The 18,666-nt window shown below is 39.0% G+C and overlaps 1 protein-coding gene across 3 annotated transcripts in view; it reads right to left on the minus strand.

Moving 5' to 3' along the window:
• Positions 1-17,777, minus strand: part of IDE (insulin degrading enzyme) — a 68,692-nt gene extending 50,915 nt beyond the window's left edge. The window contains exons 1-5 of one of the 3 annotated variants that reach the window (XM_062580602.1): positions 17,673-17,777; positions 7,248-7,432; positions 5,738-5,945; positions 4,638-4,807; positions 1,286-1,408 (exon numbers count right to left, since the gene is read on the minus strand). In XM_062580602.1, the coding sequence (XP_062436586.1) occupies positions 1,286-1,408; positions 4,638-4,807; positions 5,738-5,945; positions 7,248-7,407 (661 nt within the window). In that variant the 5' untranslated portion in view covers positions 7,408-7,432; positions 17,673-17,777. Of the gene's footprint in view, positions 1-1,285; positions 1,409-4,637; positions 4,808-5,737; positions 5,946-7,247; positions 7,433-17,399; positions 17,494-17,672 lie in introns of those variants that run through there. The other 2 variants (XM_062580599.1, XM_062580600.1) reach the window with 2 other exon arrangements.
• Positions 17,778-18,666: the final 889 nt, after the last annotated feature.

The following is an 18,666-nucleotide window of genomic DNA, read 5'->3' on the forward strand; positions in this document are numbered from 1 at the left end:
TAAACATATCCCTACACATAACAGACACCTGGCACTGCAGCTATAAATACATATATATATATATATATATATATATATACACACACACATATACATATATATATATATATATATATATATATATATATATATATATATATATATACACTCATTTTACTCTTCAGCTTGCAACTACCTTAAAAAAAATCAAATATGTGATGTTACAGTAGATGTGTTGTAATAATAAATCTGAGGGAAATCAGGGAGCCTGGAACTGATTCAGCAATGAATATAAGCACAAAATTTCATTAAGTAAAAGCTACCACAAGGGGAAAAAAAAAACAAACAAAAAAAACCAAAAAAAACTATCTTCACCGTGTTTGGTAGTCCTAAAATCTACAAAAAAAAAATCATTTATACTCTATGATTAAAATTACACAGACATGCTTCATCAAGGACCTTGATATTCAGCTTTCTGTTACCAGAAATGCTGTAAAGAGGGATTTCCTTTGCTAACGAATTTTATTCTGTTCATATCCACCAAAGTATTATTGTAAAACACCATATAACTACTACTCTGCCAGAGTATTTTCTTCAATAAGCAAACAGCTTTCAACACATTGTTACTAAGCTTTTGGCAAACCCACATAAAATATCATCTTGATTGTAGAAGATGTTAAGTAATTGGAACTTAATTCAGAAACTGAAGCAAAGACTCCTTGCTAAATGTTAAGTTCCTATAAAATAAACAGTTTAAGCTTCAGTACTTCTATCTTGGAGGCTTTGGCCAAAATCATTCTAGAATAAGTTCTGTGACATATTTTGAGATAGGTCTGCTAAAAGGCTCGCAAATCTCTAAAATACAGCTAGTTAATAATTTGAAATTTTTCTATCAGTTCGACATTTCCTTTATTCTTTGACAATACAGAGAAATATTTGTAGTTGAAGTATGGGTTTAAAATACAAAAACAATGACTAAACCCCTTCCAATACCTGAAACCAGAGAGGTGCCAGTCTTCAGAGGACAAACCTACATACAATGACAGTAACTGCCTGACTTTTAAAAATATTTAAAATTTTCAGCTCATTTTTTTTATAGTGACTTTCTAAACATTTAAATTTATACATTGCAAGTTGGAGACTTCACTAAACATAATTATATGTTTGATCAGCTTGTACAGTTTGAACAGTTTTTACCTTTTCTTCAGATTTTCGGAGACTTGCATATGCTTCTTTTTATTCTTTAAGAACATAAATAACATTTTAAAGTATTATTCAACCATAGAATAAAATTCTGGGTTCTCACCTCTTCCTAAAACACAAATAGCCATTAAATTTGAAGAATAGTAAGTAGAATGGAACTTCAATAGCTCTTGTCTTACATCTATTCCTTCTTTGGTTGGTCTTGTTTCCAGGGTGAATTTGTTCCCTGTAACATAACATAAAATTTAACGATATAGCTTGATGACATATATAACTTTATATTTATGAATTTACAAATCAAAAAGAAAAACACAAACGAATGAATCTGCTCTGCTCCAGATCGACAGCCATTTTAAAAAGAATTAGCATACATAGTAACAAGCAAATTGGATCAATACCATCTCAGCTCAGCAGAGCCAATAAATACTTCCGTTCTCAATCTGCATCCTCCTCAAGAACCTAGGAAGTTTCAGTCTTATAAATCAATTCTTAAATTTAAATGGGTTATTTCTAAGCAATATAATTAAATCTAGGCTCTAATTCAGAAGAAGGAAAAGCTTTTCCTTTGGCACATCTGCAGCAGGTTTTTACTCTCATATACATGTATCTGTCACAGGAATCATTGTGTGCTGAACTGCCATAAATTATAGCCTGGTATGTTAAGATAAACTGAAATAAATAATTACTAATTTCAACACATGGTTAGTAAACTGTGACTGTTCAGCTCCTGCTTCACGAACAGCTAAGCTGCTTTTGCATAGAGAAACAGGACCAGAAGGCAGCAGAAACATGACAACTGTTCCTAAATAAGCCCGTATTTGCAGGAGGGACACAACTTTTCACACCAAGTCATTTCCCTTTAATTGGTGCAAACTTTACGTCAAAATAAGCTTTCAGTGAACTTAAAGCAATAGAGAAGTTAGAATCTACAAAGAACACACTGCATTTTAATCAGCTCTGCTTCCCTTTACTACATGGACACACGAAAACATCCACAGAATCTACAGACCAAAGCTGCGAACTCTACTACTCCACCTATGAAACCAGTAACTCGCTGAAGCCAAATACGGATCATTTACAGAAGAGAACAAGGGTTGCAAAGCAGGGATAAGGCAAGAAAATGTAGAAGCAAAGTAAATCTGTATGTTTAAAGAAAAAACAGCACAAACGAGAGAAAACACTGTGAGAATGTTCCTGGTACATGCTAGTGCACAAATCCTACTATCAAAGATACAGTTAACATAAACCAACAAGGCAAAATTAGCAACGTGTATAACATAAGACAAGTATAACATCCAGATGTTTGTTGATAAGAGACAAGTCTCATTACAACTGCAAGAGCCAATAATATATTATGCAGAGAAGTTGCCTGAACCAATAAATTTCTTTCATTTTAAAGCTTCACATTTAAGTGAATAAAAGCAAAGATTTCTAATGAAGCTTAGAAAGTATCATTAAGGTAGCATACTTAAAATATTTTGCTGATGTTCCTTCCCAAGCTATAAACTACAGTAACTTATCAGATCATATGGTTTTAAGCCTGCAGACAAGCGAAATGCAGAAGTTTTAAACACCCTAGCACCTTCAGTCTTACAGAATCAACATATATGTTCATCAGGAAAAGGTAAAGCACTAGCTTTAGCACAGTAAGTGTGTTTTTAGAGTGCCTGAATACATTAAGAGGCAACAGTCAGAAGACATCTACAGATGCAAGAGAATAGACACTGGACACTGCAGAATTGCTTGGGGAATTACTGGACACTGTTGAGGGTGCTGATGGAGTAGAACTGCTGTCATAGGTAGCTATTCAGTGAGACGGGCGAAGGATATCTGGGGACAAAGTACTCGTACTAACAAGATAACTGAAGGATTAAGGTATATTTGTTTCTCTGGATATATAAAGGGGACCAGAGAGTTTGCTGGCTACATAGAAATGAGCAGTGCCTTGAAACACCAAATGGAGTTATTCTAGTATTCTGCTAGGTTGTGTAACAACATCTCGGCTGGTCAAAAGAAAACGGATGCCAATTGCATTTGTCATGAAAATCATATCACAGTTAGCAACTCTGACTAAACAAAAGCCAAAGTTCAGCTCTCATCCTGCAAAATCAGATCTACAACAAGGCTACATGCTATACATTAATTTCAGAAGAGAACCTAAACTAAGTAGAGTCAAGTATTACTGTTGATTTTGAATTCCAGCATACTTTAGGGATTCTCCTCAGGAGAACATTTCACCTTTGCCATCTGTAAAACTCTCCTAAATTGTCAAAAACTGTTTCTGCAACTTTCACTGACATCTTCTGAATGCTACGGAGAAATTTAAAGATATCTCTTTAGCGACAGCAAAAACATTCTTCAAGAATTCAGGAAGACCTACCCCTCTGAACTTACAGAACATGCTTTGGATGCTTGCCTGCATATCAATATGTAATTCCTAACACTGCCTTTCTGAATTAACTTTCTCTATTTATCAGAAAACAGTCACCATAGGCTCTTGCAGCTGCTTGCTACCAGCCTCTCACATCAAACAAAAATGTTCTTCTTGCTCTTGAGACAGAGGAAGAAGCCAGCTTTAAAGCCCATTATCTGTCTTCCCATCATCCTACAGTATCCAGTATTTGCACCCTATATTCTTCCAGCTAACTGACCCAGACACAAATAACACTGATGCTCAAGGACTAAACAATACAATACATGAATTAATGGCCCTATTACTTCGATAGTTTCACAAAACAACTTGCAACTCATGTAGAAAATAACTGCAGTGAAAACAACTCCAATTAAACTTTACCAAAACGTCAAAATTTTATGTTTTATTCATAACCATGATATCTAATGTTTTTTAAATTGAGGTTTGGGGGCTTTTTTTTTTTTTTTATTGTTATAGAGCATTCTGTGAATAAGCCTGAAAGAAAAAACCCATAGCCATAAAATTAGAGTTTGTCAGAGACCAATTTTCCTAGCCATCTACTGCTGTTGTGTTTTATGCTTAAGATTCTGTTTTCATATTCTCATTCAGTGATTGTCACGCTACTTTGCTTACCTTTCTGGTCAGTACCTTCTCTTATGGCAATACTCGTTAGCAAAATAGCATGTGGCTTACGGCAGTTCAAGCACTGGTTGTTCACTTTGTTGTGCACAAAGACTTACAGTCCCAAATTATGACAACTCATTTCAGTCACTGGAAAATAGCATCTACTGGAGTAATTATTAGAATTATAAAGGGTGCATCACCACTGTACTGCAAATCTTACATCATTCTGTTTCCTATGTTTTTGTCCAGCTCTGTTTGGTCTCTGATGTGGAAAATGTAATTAAGCACCACCATAAATACATATGGAGAGGAAAAAAGGGGAATTATTTCAGTCCTATCTTTACCTATTTTATATAAACAATATTACCACATACATTATACAAAACTCCAATGAATGGATAATTATATTCTGACAAACCTGTTCCAAATTTACTGAAGGGATGATTGGGGTTTCCAGTAGCCTTCTCCAATTGAAACAACCTCCAGGCATCATTCATTAGATTCTTCTCATGCTCAGAATCAACTGCATTCACTTCCCTGTCTTTGCAGCTCTCATCAAACAAAGGGCACAGGAAAAACTGGGCAAATCTAAACAGAAAATTCCAATTGTTTTCAAGTCAAGAGCACTGTAACAAAAACTAACAGGAAAGTATATAGCTTAAACTCCTTCCTGAAAATAGCTGAATATATTGATATCTTAAAAAAAAGAAAGAAAGAAAGAAATGCAGAATTTCTAGAACAGTTTTTACTTGCATTCACTATCTTTATTTCTCAATTTCTTTATCTATAAATGCAGACAAAGATTCATCATACAAAATATTACAAGGATAACTTTACATCATACTTCATATATTCAACACTTTCATAGTGTCAAAGTTCAGCTGCAAGAGGCTCTTCATCTTGCAAATCAAATCAATCTTTTGTCAGACATCCAGAAAACATACAAAAGAATTCTACAGCATAGACAAGAGAGGAAAAAAAGAAAAAACAAACAAACAAAATCTTTCCACACATTTCCCACATTTTTCACTCATGAGAAAATCCTCTTGCTTTGCCTCATTGACTACACACTTTTCAATTTCTGTCCCCTCCCACAAAAAGTAGAGATTTCAGTCAGTTCCTTTTACTAAAAGAATCTTAGTTCACTTCTAGACTTCATCCTTTTTATGCTACGAATTATGTAAGGATCCTGTGGCAAGCATAATATTTGATCATATAATCAGAATATTTGAACAATGCAATAGTTAGTGATCACATTCTATGCCCCAAATATTTTCAAAAATATTCACTGTAAACACAATCCTTGGACTTTGATAGCTGAAAAAAATCTAAGCAAAACTTTCTTGAACATCTACTTTAACATTTTTGAACAACATCTAGTATCTAGTATCGTTTTCAACTAAACACAGCACTCCCAACCTTTTATTATCACAAAGATAAAACTATCAGCAAGAATTTTTATGCAATTTGAAATAGCAGAAATATTAACAAATCAAAAATAAACAAGACTATGTTTACCTGTCCAGTGCACCCTCTAGATGTTCATGTGACACATCAAAGTAATAGTTGGTGTGCTCTCCGCTCGTGAAAGCATTTGAGCTCCCCGCATGCTCGCTAAGAAACTGGCTGTACTCATTCTCTTTTGGGTATTTCTTTGTTCCCAAGAACAGCATATGCTCACAAAAATGACTAAGCCCAGCAATGTTGGGGGGATCAGACAAGGACCCTGCAGAAGGAAGAAATTCATATAATCATTCATAAAAGTCATGTTAAAACAGTAAGGTTTTTAACGTGTCTTATACTATGGCTTGTTGCCTCAGTCAATTGGTAACTGAACCAACTAGTCTCTCAAATTGCCTCACCAAATCATTGGCTTATAGAGAGACAACTTCTCAGTTGAAGTCCATGACTCATAACCTGTAGAAATGTGGCAGATCACTATGTTCCAACTCCTATACATTGATTTCAATAACTGCACTGCATTGGAAGGTAGGAATTGCCAGATGCAACTAAGGAGATATTTATCCTATGGTTTACAGGATTAGGAATAAGCTATAATTGCTTGAAAAACAAGCAGCAACTGATGATCAGCTAGTAGGTTTGAAGGCACACATCAAAAAATAACAATGGTGTGTAGGAATGGAAGCCAGAAGTGTGGAAATTTGACTCTGGCATTCCTGCTTTGGAGTGTGCAACAGGAGAGCAGAGCTGAAAGCAACAGAAACATCTGTAGGAACTGGATACAGCAGTTGGTTATTACTGCCACAGTATCCAAAAAAACTAGTTAGGACCCTCTGAACTAAATAATGACTTGTGACAGCCATCTCCACTACAAGAGGGGCCAGAAGTTTTCAAGATTACTTTACATATGTCCTAATGCCATTGGCAGCAAGAGCTCCCAAATACAAAGACAGAAAGAGGAAGAAAAAGGATGTGTAGGTAACATGTAGGCACATCACATTTTGAAAGCAACTGTGGAACTATGTAAGTACAGAAATACTTCAGTGATTTTAAAGAGACAAAGTACCTGCCTTTGCCTTCTATTCCCGGTATTTCTGTTTTCACAAAAAGGCATCATAGACACTAGGGAGTGCCTCCCCCGCTTCCTCCAGCACTACAACATTTTCTTACCCCTACGCATCAGTAACCTAGCATGAAAAGACATCTGACATGAGAGATGGAGCTATGTGAAATAACTGCACTCATACTCTCCCCTTTTCTGCTATATAAAAGATCTTCCATAACTGGAAACTTAATGGTTAAAAAGTCTTTCTGCAGACTGTGCTACACTTGAGTAAACACAGAATACATTTAATGAATTTAATTAGCTCTAACAATTTCCTACTTGATATGTCAAAAAATTAAATAAACTCTAAATTACAGTAAAAAGCCAGGCTGCCAACTGGATGCTACTATAAAGGTTACCAAACTTTTGCTGTATAGTTCCATCAGTTTATTTGCAATTAAAATATCAAAACTTAAAGCAGTTTTTATTAGTGATCTAATGAAAACAAAATATACTAAATACCTATGTGTACATCAAGTGCTGCTGAAGACTTATCTGTGGTGGGGTCGCTGATGAGAAGTGCTTTAATGCCATTTGCCAATTCCAGTCCACGATATTCTCGCTTATCCTCAGGTGATTTGATAATTTCATTTGTTATTCTCTTAATAGCTAGACTGTTCATTTTGTTACTTGTCTCCTTCCGAAGCCTTAAATAAAAGAAATTTTAAGTATTATTTTTACTTAAGCACTGCAAATACATGAATAAGTATACTAGAGAATAAGTTGTGAGTGATGCAGAGAGCAAGAAATTTAGTTCCTTGCAAAATTCATGAAACTGGATTAAATGTAAAATTATGGTTCAGATCCTGGGAAACAGTCATGTTAAAGACAAAACAAAGTGATATAATAAAATCGCAGATTGCATAATTGAATCAATTTTGCCTTTCACACTTACAGCAATTTAAAAAGTAATATAGTAAAGAAATATCATCCCGTTGTTGCAATGAAATGAAATGAACAAAAATAAATCAAAGTCTACACTGTTATCTTCAGTATACTTTTCAGATTCAGGAAAGTATTTTGTATCTTTGTATTGGTGGTTGTATTACAAATGCTATAACTTTGCCATCATCTTAGATATGCAAGAGTTTTGCTAGTAAGACACTAGACATTCAGGCAAGAAAGAGCCATATCATCTACCATATTGCCATTAAACATATGCCCCCCCCTACACACACACACACTCCCCTCACATCACAAACCTGCCAGGATAAAATAGAAAAAAAAGAGCTACTTCACTGGTTGAAACTTCTACTATTAGTGTAACAAAGATGCTACGAGGCACATTTGTTTAACAGCATATTTTAAACACTAATAAAATAAGTGTGGTTCTGAAATTAGGATCTCTGGCTATTTCATTTGTTGCCAAGTTAAAGGGGGAGACATTCAGTGGTCTCGGATGAACGGAGAGGGGGAAGGGTAGCACCTGACTGCATGCTGAAAGACAAAGAAACTTAAGCAAATCCCAGAAGCGGTAAATGAGAGGGTAACGCTTGGAGCCAAGCACAATACATTCACGTGGCTTATTCCCGTCCGGAACTGCCAATAAATTTTAACCCTGTTTTACAAGAAGGGTTTTAGTGAGAGGCCTGACATGAGGATACAGTACCAACTAAACTGACCTGTTTTGTGGTGAAAATGTCACCTTTTATATTGCCAAGTTCAATTACTACATGAGTTTCAGTTAGTAATTGATGAATTCATTTCACTTAGGAGCAAAACCAGATCCGACCCTAAGTCTCTGCAGTGCTCACGCACAGGCACAAGAAAGTTTTGCACAGGTCTATCAATATCACTTATATAACAAAGAGCTTCACTGTACTGATTTTCCCATTTTCAGGTCATATGGTTCAAGGAATTTCATAGAAGTTGGCCATGTTTTAAGACTGTATAGAGCATAGCACACAAAGAACCGCACAGTTTTCTGCTTATTTACTGTTCTGTGTCTTCAATCATGACATTTTAACTAACTCCCTAGCAACCAAATCACCTGCATACTAAATGGTTTCGGATAGGCAACGAAAAACTCTGGAAATGAAAATCTAATGGCATTCTATTTAAAGTTCAAAATTACAAATATAAAAGGGAATCAGCTAATAAAATCCCCTTCTTAAAGTACTGTATCGTTCTTAAAACAAGGAGCCTCTGGATCAGCTTGCCCCCATTTATTCACGGTACAGGAACTGGCCACCCTGAAGCGAGCAGATGTGCAGCCAGCACTGTCGGCGTTACGTGGATACGTTACAGTGCAGTCGATAAGGAGCTGATTGCGATTAACACCTTCAGGATACAAGGCTTCTGAACACCATACCTCCAACAGAATCACGGAAAAAACACTTTCACAAACAGAAAAATCAAAAGTTTTACTTCTAGTACAGTGAAAATTTGTACTTAATATGCTTAAATGTACTTAAAGTTACAAAGCTCCCTCATAGGAAAGCAAGATTACGAACAAACAGGAATTATGATCCAAATAAAACAGAGAAGCGCTGAATACAGAAAGCATCAAGGAATAATCAGCATCTGAACACCTCTTAAGCCAGAGCTGTGAACAATGTGATGGAGCTGTTGCAAATGTACAGCTTTTCAGGAGGAAATATTTCTATCACTAAAGACATCCATCTCACACTACAAATTACTTCAAAAAAAAATCAGATATTGTGGGTGTCAAACATAATAATAAACAATAACCGAGATGCTGAATTCCAATTTAAATGCCTACAACTCTTGTTTAAACCTGCCCTTTATCTACCAGTTTAACCCTGCACCCAGGCTAATTCTGCTTGGAATATGCTATGGGCTTCCCTCCCCTGAAGCAAGGCAGATACCATTTGAAAACTGAGCATATCAAAGGGCACCGAGTATTGCTCCAAGTATGTTTGATCTCTGTATGATCAAGTATGTATGATCTATGTTTCTCTGCATCAACAGCACAGATGTAATACGCACTCATGATTACAGAGTGCCTACCTTGCTCAGAGTACTAAGTAGAAATATTCCACTACACTTAGATGCTGAATAAAATCTGTGAAGTGAGAATAGGTCCTGCTTTTAGTAAATGAAAATCAATAAACAAACTAGTCTTAATTATCTGTTTCACTGTCTCTTCCAGACAAATGCCAAGTATGTAGGAAAGCACGGAGGTTTTTGAATCTACAGATTTCACCCCTGCTAATGAACACTTATAACTCAGTTTTTAGTTAAAACATTCCACCTCATTAATATACCAGTTGCTTACTGTAAGATGCATACATACTATTAACTTTTCAAGTTTTTCTGACAATGTTATACAACTTCTTTGTGATCTGGCATCTCCTTGTTATTTCTAAGCCACATCATTAACTCACAGAACTTTACTGTTTGTTCAAATGATTCATCTTTCCAACATGATTCATCAAATTATGTAGCTTCTGTGAAATCCTATGAGATTTCAGCTGATACATTCTGAAGCTGCACACCTCCATTTCATATTATCATCATTCCCTATTTTCTACCTCCTTCAAAGGTTACCTCAAATTTGGTAGTCAAATTTCAATATAGGAAAAATTAAAAATTTCAAAACTTCAAAGTCAGTAATTAAGCCTTCCAGCCAAGGACTTAACCTCATTATCTCTTTCTTGATTGTTATTTCAATGAGAATTACAAACGTAACATTCTCTTCAACTTCAAATGTGTTTGCATGATAAACCTACCATTATTTCCCTGCAAAATAAATTGTCCCACCAGCAAATTCATACAAGAACAAGAGCAGATCAACTATGCAATATTCTTAAAGGCAACACGTCAAAAGAACAAACTAACTGTAAAACACCAATACCTTCCAGCTAGAGTGTTGTCCCTCCGGGTACCACGTCATTATAATACAATAGTTAGGAAAGATAATTTTACATAACGTAGAACATTTATACAATGATATTTTCTTAAGGAGTAAATTGCAAGACATAGTATCAACATTCCCTCATATCACTGATTTTCTGTGCAAATTCAAAGTTCTCTTAGTGAAAATGCTTTATAAGAATACCATGTTCCACCCTTTCACACAAGAATTGCAAATCACTACAAACCACCTTTTGACAATAGAATTGCTTCTGACAACAGAAAGAAGGGAACAAAAAGAATTCGGTATTTCTTCTTCTTTTTAAGAAGTAGCCTAACTACTAGAGCAATGCTCAAAATCTGCCCTGAAGTACTAGTGTTGTGTGCATGTGTATATATATAAAATTTATATATATGTGTGTGTGTGTGTGTGTGTTGCTATACTATCATCACAGTGAGCACTAGATGCTGATGTTCAGTAGCTATGAAATTAATTCACAAACTAAATGCAACAGAGCCAATATACTAAGAAAGATGCCATTAAAAGAAAGACTTTCATACTACTTTTACAAAATGGAAATGACAGAGAAAGATCCAGTGAAGCAAAGACAGCAAGAGCAAATATAAAGCATTACTATGGCATTATGGGAATTCTTCCTCTGGCTCAAAAATTGCAGGTAGCCAGGTGACTGAACTAGAAAGAAAAGGGAAAAAATGCGGATGTCTGAACTGCAAGCAGCACCCCGAATCAATATAGGAAATACTAAATGATTTTTCATTCTCACCTAAAAGACTTAATCTGTACAAGGGAAAAAGAACAGTTAAAACAGATGTTGAATTTTAACTTGTAGCATTTTAAAGTAAAATTACATCCTATTCTTTAAGGCCTCATTTCTGTAATGAGTTCCAGGCAACCAGTCCCTTGGAATTAGTAAGGCTCTTCGGGGATTCTAGGTTCCAGCTGTGAAAAGAATATTACAGAGCAGGAGTGGGATTAAGTGCTATATGATTATGTCTAACAATTTTAATCTTTCACAGTTATTTTAGTAAGCTTACTTTAATTAAAAATTAGCCAGCACAGTCAAACCTAAGTTCAATGTTTGAACAATTAAAGGACCATATTTGAAACCCAATTAACAAACTCCTGAGAGTTGCCTTCAATGAAAGAATATAAGTAGCTAGTAAAAAACGTGGTCCCCAAAAGCAAACTCCAAAGGGCTTTTCCCCGATTTGTTGGCAAAACAGGCTCTACATGTTTCAATCAAAGGCTAGTACATAGGTCTGAGCCAGATCAATGTCTGTAATGATCACTCAAAAGTAACCAGATGAATGGCAACAGTTACACACAGCTCAGCAGTTTTTGACTCCAATTGACCTCAGTTATCTTAGAATTTGGAGTTTTCTTGAAGCATTTATGCAACTGATCCCAAATTACCTTTTGCACTCACCTGAGGGTGCTGCAACATGTTCAATGCAAGTTTACAATTGTATATACTGGGAATTGAGCGTTCTTCGTTTTCAACATACCTCCCTGTCTTTTGGATACACGCGGTATGCATTACACCCATACGTACGTAATACCACTGTTATTCAGGTTCTAACTGTATCTTTGAAACTATACAGACGCCATGATAATGTTCACACTCATATCTTGCACCTGTTCCAAGTCCTGTATTTTCTTTATAGTCATTTAGGTTTTTTTAATTCCAAACTTCACTGCCTATGACTTATGAGAGACTGAAACTTTTGCTGAGCTGAAACCTCTCTCTGCTCTGACCTGTAAGAGATCTCTGTTTTCTATATTAGTTACAAATCCATCTTGGTTTATAGTTCTTAATAACCTGCATGAAAGCGTTCTTCAGCTGCCAGTGCCTGGAGCGAAGGAAGTGCCGTGTGCTTCAGCAGGAGGCCTGGGGTTGCAGAACTAGCAGTCAATGGAAACCACAGTAAGTTTTCTCACCTCTTTTACAGGAGAGACAGCACTGAATTGAGCACTCGGGAGGATTTCATGAACTTCTTCAGTTACAAGTTGGTGGCTTTGCAATAATAAAATAAATCTCCATTCTTCTGCAAGTCTTTACCCCTCCTCTTTTCTTCTCGCATCTACAGCTCCTCATGATGGCAACGCCATTTGATGGCATTGTGACATCCTTATATGCGTAACAGTGACATTCCTGGCAGTCAACCAACAATCTACCTGCTCTCAACTTCTTGATTCACTTGTGTACTGTAATTAAAACTAAACTTTAGCCTACACAATTAAGAACTTACCTAAAATAAGACAAATGTTTTAATTATGTTCTGTTACCAAGAACATCATAAAAAGGTTGGAACAGAACTAGAGTAATCTCAGCAAGTGAAGTTAAATCAACTCCAGTGACTACTAGTATAAAGGATACTTCCAGGCACTTCCCATAGTTTTTTGAGGTTACAGGTCCTCAAGCAGAGAAAGCTAGAAAGCCCACCTTTAAACATATGGAGATAAAAACAGTTCACATTCTTCAACACCTATAATTCTCAGTAACAATCTTATGTAAATTAAGTTGTCATGAAGATAGAGAAAGTATCTAAGATCCAAACACATTTCTGGATGCTGAATTAAATAAATCTGATTGCATGCATAAGCAGATAGCCTGCATAAGCAGACAAACTGTTCAAAATTTTAACACTTTATAATGTTTTTAGATTCAGCAAAAATTCAAAACACAATTTTACACCACAAAAAATCCAACTACAAAGATCCATACCAAATTAATCAATGCTACAAAGTTATTAAGAACAACTAATTGTGAAAGTTGGGGGATAACGAATATCTTTGAGGTCTTGTTATATAGTTCATTTTGAAGAAAAGTCTAAAGCTGTGCCCCAGCTAGAGCATTTTCAGAACCTCAGTCTGCAGCTTTCGGCCGAGTCTTTATCCGACTCGGCCGCTTCCCTCCTAATGACCGCGGCCGGGGCAGACGCCTTGCTCTTGCCCCAAGGAGGGTCCAGTTTCTAGGGATTCTACATTACAGCAGTGAAACTTGGCCTGCAACAGGCTTAACTGCTAAGGTGATGGCAGAAATACTGGCGTCGCACATCAGTGCACGTGAACTGCCAGTAGGATTAATCAGAAGATACAATGTGTGAACCTGGCAAAAACAAGGGCTGTAGGAGTTTCACATGTAAGATCACAACCCAAGTATTCAGGACAGCTGGCCTGAATAGTAAAATGATGGGTGTTTCAACAGCCCTGGGTTGGTCAAACAAGACTGGATATACAAACAAGAAACCAAAAAGCAAACTTACTGTCCTAAAACTATAGTACTGAACCTGACCATCCCACAGTTTCCAAAGCATCGGGTAACCAAATTATGTAAAAAGGCAAGATTTTATTTGATCTAATTTCAGATACAGCACGAAAGGATAAAATTGCTACATCAATTCAGCCTTCTTTCCATATCTCTTTAAAAGTGTCCCAAACAATTCATCAAATCACATCCTCCAGGGCAAACAAGCTTTATCCAAGCTCACTAAAACTAGTAAAAAAGCAAAATCAACCTTTCCTCAGCATCTTGTAGTTTCACCTATTTATCCAATTGCTGAAAACTAGCCAAATTCCAAAAGGGTTTTGAAGCCTTTCATTATCTGAAAGACTAGTTATTTTTTAAAATTTAAATAAAATTACTGATTTTAATCTTTACACAACATGATGATATAGGATCTTCAGAATGATTTCATAAATCTGGTACAGTATTTCAGTTTGTATCATTATTTTCATCAGAGAGCCAAGTCACATGCTAATCATAAGACCGATAAGACTAGTTTCTGTGTTACATGATTAGTTCCCTGAAAATGTATTTTACTCATTTTCTTCAGAAATGTGTTTATGTATTCAATTAATTGATTTTTATATAAAACACTTACAACCCAGTGTCTCTTATTCTCCCTTCCTCCTCTCAGCCTTTTTCCCCTACTACTTTAGAGCTGTATGGGTTGATCCACAACCACAGTGCAGCACGGATGTCTAGCACATGGCCTTGCACATGCCAGGATATTTGTAAGATTAGATACCACATAAGAGACTTCTGTGCTTTATTCTAGAATACCCATTTTGATATGTTTTTTATATATTTTATCAGCAAGTTGCACATCAGATTGCCCAGGATTCTTTGTAAAGCCAACTCACTTTACACTTTATGTTACCATCTGTCTCATATCCTCAGAAAGAAAAACTTGTGAGCTCTGAATAAAAAAAACCCCACAGACTAAAACTTTAGTTGGACTGAACAACAACAAATATATAGGAAGACATGAGAACTGGTAAGAAACTCTGATCTAGCTACAAAATACATAAAGAACTTTAGAATTCTGGGTCACAAAAAACATTGTCCAGAACTTTCCTCTTTAGTTAGTCTAACACTAAAGGACAATAAGCGTATCTTATTCAATGTAATCCCCTATTAAAAACAATTGCTTATTTAACTCTAGAGCTTTGACAGAACCAACGAATAGATGGTAAATGAATAGTTTACAAAAATCTGTCAGTGGTGTGTTTTAACAAAGGTATTTGCAACCACCTACCCATTTTGTGTCTTACTTTTCATGATTTTGGACAACTCAGATCAAATATTACTGTTAACACTGTAAATAAACTTTCAATTCTATAGCATTTTTTTTCTGTTTCAATAGTTCAGGCAAGCTATAGTTCTGACTCATTCTGAAAAAAAAAAACAAGTTGCAGAAGGTGAGATCTTCTAAACAGAAAGCTAAAATGAATCAACTTTTGAACAAGCTCCATCCAAAATCACCTTTTTACATATATACAGTACTGTCTCATAAGAATATTTTATCAACTTTGGGACATAAAGCTGAGAATATAAACACACTCATTGACAGCAATTGGACATGTACAAATATATAACTGTAGACACACTATCAACTAAATTAATTCTTCTCCAGCTATTTCTTACTACAAAAATATCTTTTTAATGTCTATTTTGTTAAGAGACTGATGCACCAAAAATGTTTATTATTAAAGCATCTAATACAATACAATTAATCTATCAGAAATATCAACCCAACATGTGATTTCCCAAGGAGTCTGATAGTATTTTTAGCAGATGACTTAAACAATAACCTGCAATGACCCCTAGCTATGAGCCTAACATGTTCCAGCTCACTGAAACAGGAGCTGTCCTAGAGGTAATGGACTTTTTGGGCCTTCCTTCCTTCTTTTGCTGCACTTAGCAGGTTAGGGAAGCTACTTCTGTATTCACATGCAAAAAGAGTTACATCCTCGATCCTTTGATCAAGTCCTAAAGGTACCACTTCATCTAAAGAATTAAGCCACTGCCATGACAAGTGATTGTAGACAGAGCAGAGAAAAGGAGCAACAAAGCATGCACACATGTGAATATGAACTCTTCAGGGACTTACCACATCGATACCATTTAGTTTTTGTTGTTGAAATTAGAAAAGATGATGTCACTGCTGTATATGAGGTGAAAAGGAGGTAAGAAGATCTAACTGAGGAGCAACCTTAGCTACTTAATGTGCAGGTGAAGGTTAAGAATTAGATGACAAGCACAAGATATAGCTGAAAAGGTGCAAATATGGACAAAATTCTGAGACAGAAACAGGGAACATGCAACCGAGAAGCAAATTCTTAGTTTTTACATATTTTCCATCTTTAAAAAAAACCTCAAGTGAAAGCATTATGCCTACTCTTGTTTCACTATTATTTATGTAGATCCTAATTCACAATGAAAATTCAACAGATGATTAAATCATGGTTTTAGGCAGTATGAAAATACACCAGGCCCACTTACGTAAATAAAGTTAAAGTCTCCGTACTGGATCTACGCACGTGCTAAAAGAGAAGCAGTAACCGAGGAGAAGAAGCTACAGCCTCGGAAGAGCCCTGGCTCTTCTTTGTGGAGCACCTTTGCTACAGCAAAGCATACATTGCACATTCATGGCACAGTATACATAGCAATTATGAACAATAACGGTACATCCAAATTTTGACGCACAGCGTGAGTCATGGCAACTCCTTTTTTTGGCTAAAAAAAGCCCTGTTTTTGACATCTCTTACCTTTACAGTGACAAATGTAGGCTTTGCTATTAAGATGACAAACACAGCACCAAAAGAAGAAAGAAAGAAAACAACTCGGTCCCCTCACCCAGCTCCTTTCCTGGAACAACTTCGCCAAGGGGCTACGCAGTCTAATTTGCCCCTAATCCTCGGTGGGGCCTCCTGACTCCCTCAAATCGGGTATTTTCTGCTTCCACTATAACTTAGGTCACGCACACAGAAACAAGATCCCGGCAATGCCGACCCGCGCTGGACGGCTTGTCACGAGCTGCAGAGACCGCTCCCACCAACTCTGGCCAACTCCGATAGCGCTTTTTCTTTTTTTTTTTTTAAGAAAAAAAGGGGCAATTTAAATCTTTACGATAAGTATGCCGCAGGAAGACATGGCAAGTCCAGCAACGGGAAAACACCGTTTTTGCACCCCCCCCCAAGAAAAAAACAAAAAAAAAAAAGCAGGAAAAAAAGCAACCGAGCCCATCCGCGAGCCCACCCGGGCGGCGAGCGCAGCGCCGCGGAGCAACCCGCCGCTCGGCAGCTGCAGCGCTGCCGCCCGCAGCCCCGCCGGGACGGGCCGCCCGCGGGCACGGAGGGCGGCGCGGGCCTCGCCGCCGCCGCCGCCGCGGCCCAGGGCGGCCCCGCGGGCAGGGCCCCACCGCCCGCCCCGCTCCCCGGCCGGCAGCGGCCTCCCGCGGCTCGCCGGGCCCCGGCCCTGCCCGCCGTACCCGAGGAAGCGGCGCCGAGCGGCGAGGCGGGAGGCGGCCCAGGGCCGCGCCGCGCCGAGCAGGGCCCGCAGCAGCAGGGGGCTCAGCCGCTGCCGCATAGCCCGGCCCGGGCCGGCTCAGCACGCGCCGCGCCTCGGCGCCGCGGCCGCCGGCGGCGCCATCTTCTCCGCCCGCCTCCCCTCGCCGCCTGGCCAATCCCTCCGCGGCGCCCGCGGGGTCCCGTCCGCCCTCCGCGCCCGCCGGGGCCGCGGCCGCGGCCGGCGGCGCCCGTACCTGGCGGCGCCGGAGCCTGCCTCTGCGGCGGGGAGCGCTGCGGCGGCGGCGGCTGGGCAGGGGGCCGCGGGCCTCTGGGAGGAGGCGGAGGCGGCGGCGGCGGCGGCGGTGGAGGGGGTGGGTGGCTGGGCGGGGAGCCGGGGCCACACTCGTGCCGCCGGGGGGGGGCGGCGAGCCGCGCCCGGCGCGGGCGGGGGTGGGGGGGGCCGCGCCCGGCGGCCCCGCCGCGGCGAAGGGCGGCAGGGGGCAGGGAGGCCGCTGGGGGCGGGAGCGGCGGCCCGCGCGGAGCGGGTGGCGCCTCCCGCCGGGCCCCGGGGGCGAGCGGGTCCGCCGCGCTGGGCGCCCCGGGCGCCGCTTGGGCTTCAGGGGCGCGCGGCTCCGCGGCGGCGGCGGCTCCGCGGGTGTGATCTCCCCGGGGGGAGAGTTTCGTCGGGTTTGGGTCGATTTTCCCCGTGGGAAGGTTGTGGTTGTGGCCGGCTGCTTTAACTGCCTTTTAGGCTGAAGAGATTTTTTGCAGTTCCTGTGGTGTGCTTTGTTTGATCTGTCTTGTTTTCTAGGGCCTAGTCAAAACTGAAAAATACTGCAGGCAAATTAAACAAAATTATAATGTGCTACCCCCCTGATTTTAGTTGGGGGGGGGGGGAACCCTCTCATGCTCTTCACTGTTTGCTTTCCTTACAGGCGGCGTTTCACTGCTGGACCTTGCCTTCACAGAACTTCTGTCCTACCATTAGAAAGATGAACAGATGCGATCATCTGAGTTAGGTAAGGTTATGTCTGTATCCAGACGTGGGACTGAAGACGTGTCTGAAGTAGTTTTAAGCTTAGGTTCAACTACAGTTCTCCATATGGTCAGTAAAATCCGTCAGGGAGTTTGGGTAGACATTCAGCTGCCGGTTTCCACTGAGGTCTGTGCTGCTATAGAGACGCTATTACCAGTACCTGAGTTGTCCAATTTAAAACAGTCATGTCTACATCAAGTACACCCACACTT

This window comes from Rhea pennata, chromosome 7 (genome assembly GCF_028389875.1).
Source record: "Rhea pennata isolate bPtePen1 chromosome 7, bPtePen1.pri, whole genome shotgun sequence".
Lineage (NCBI taxonomy): Eukaryota > Metazoa > Chordata > Aves > Rheiformes > Rheidae > Rhea > Rhea pennata.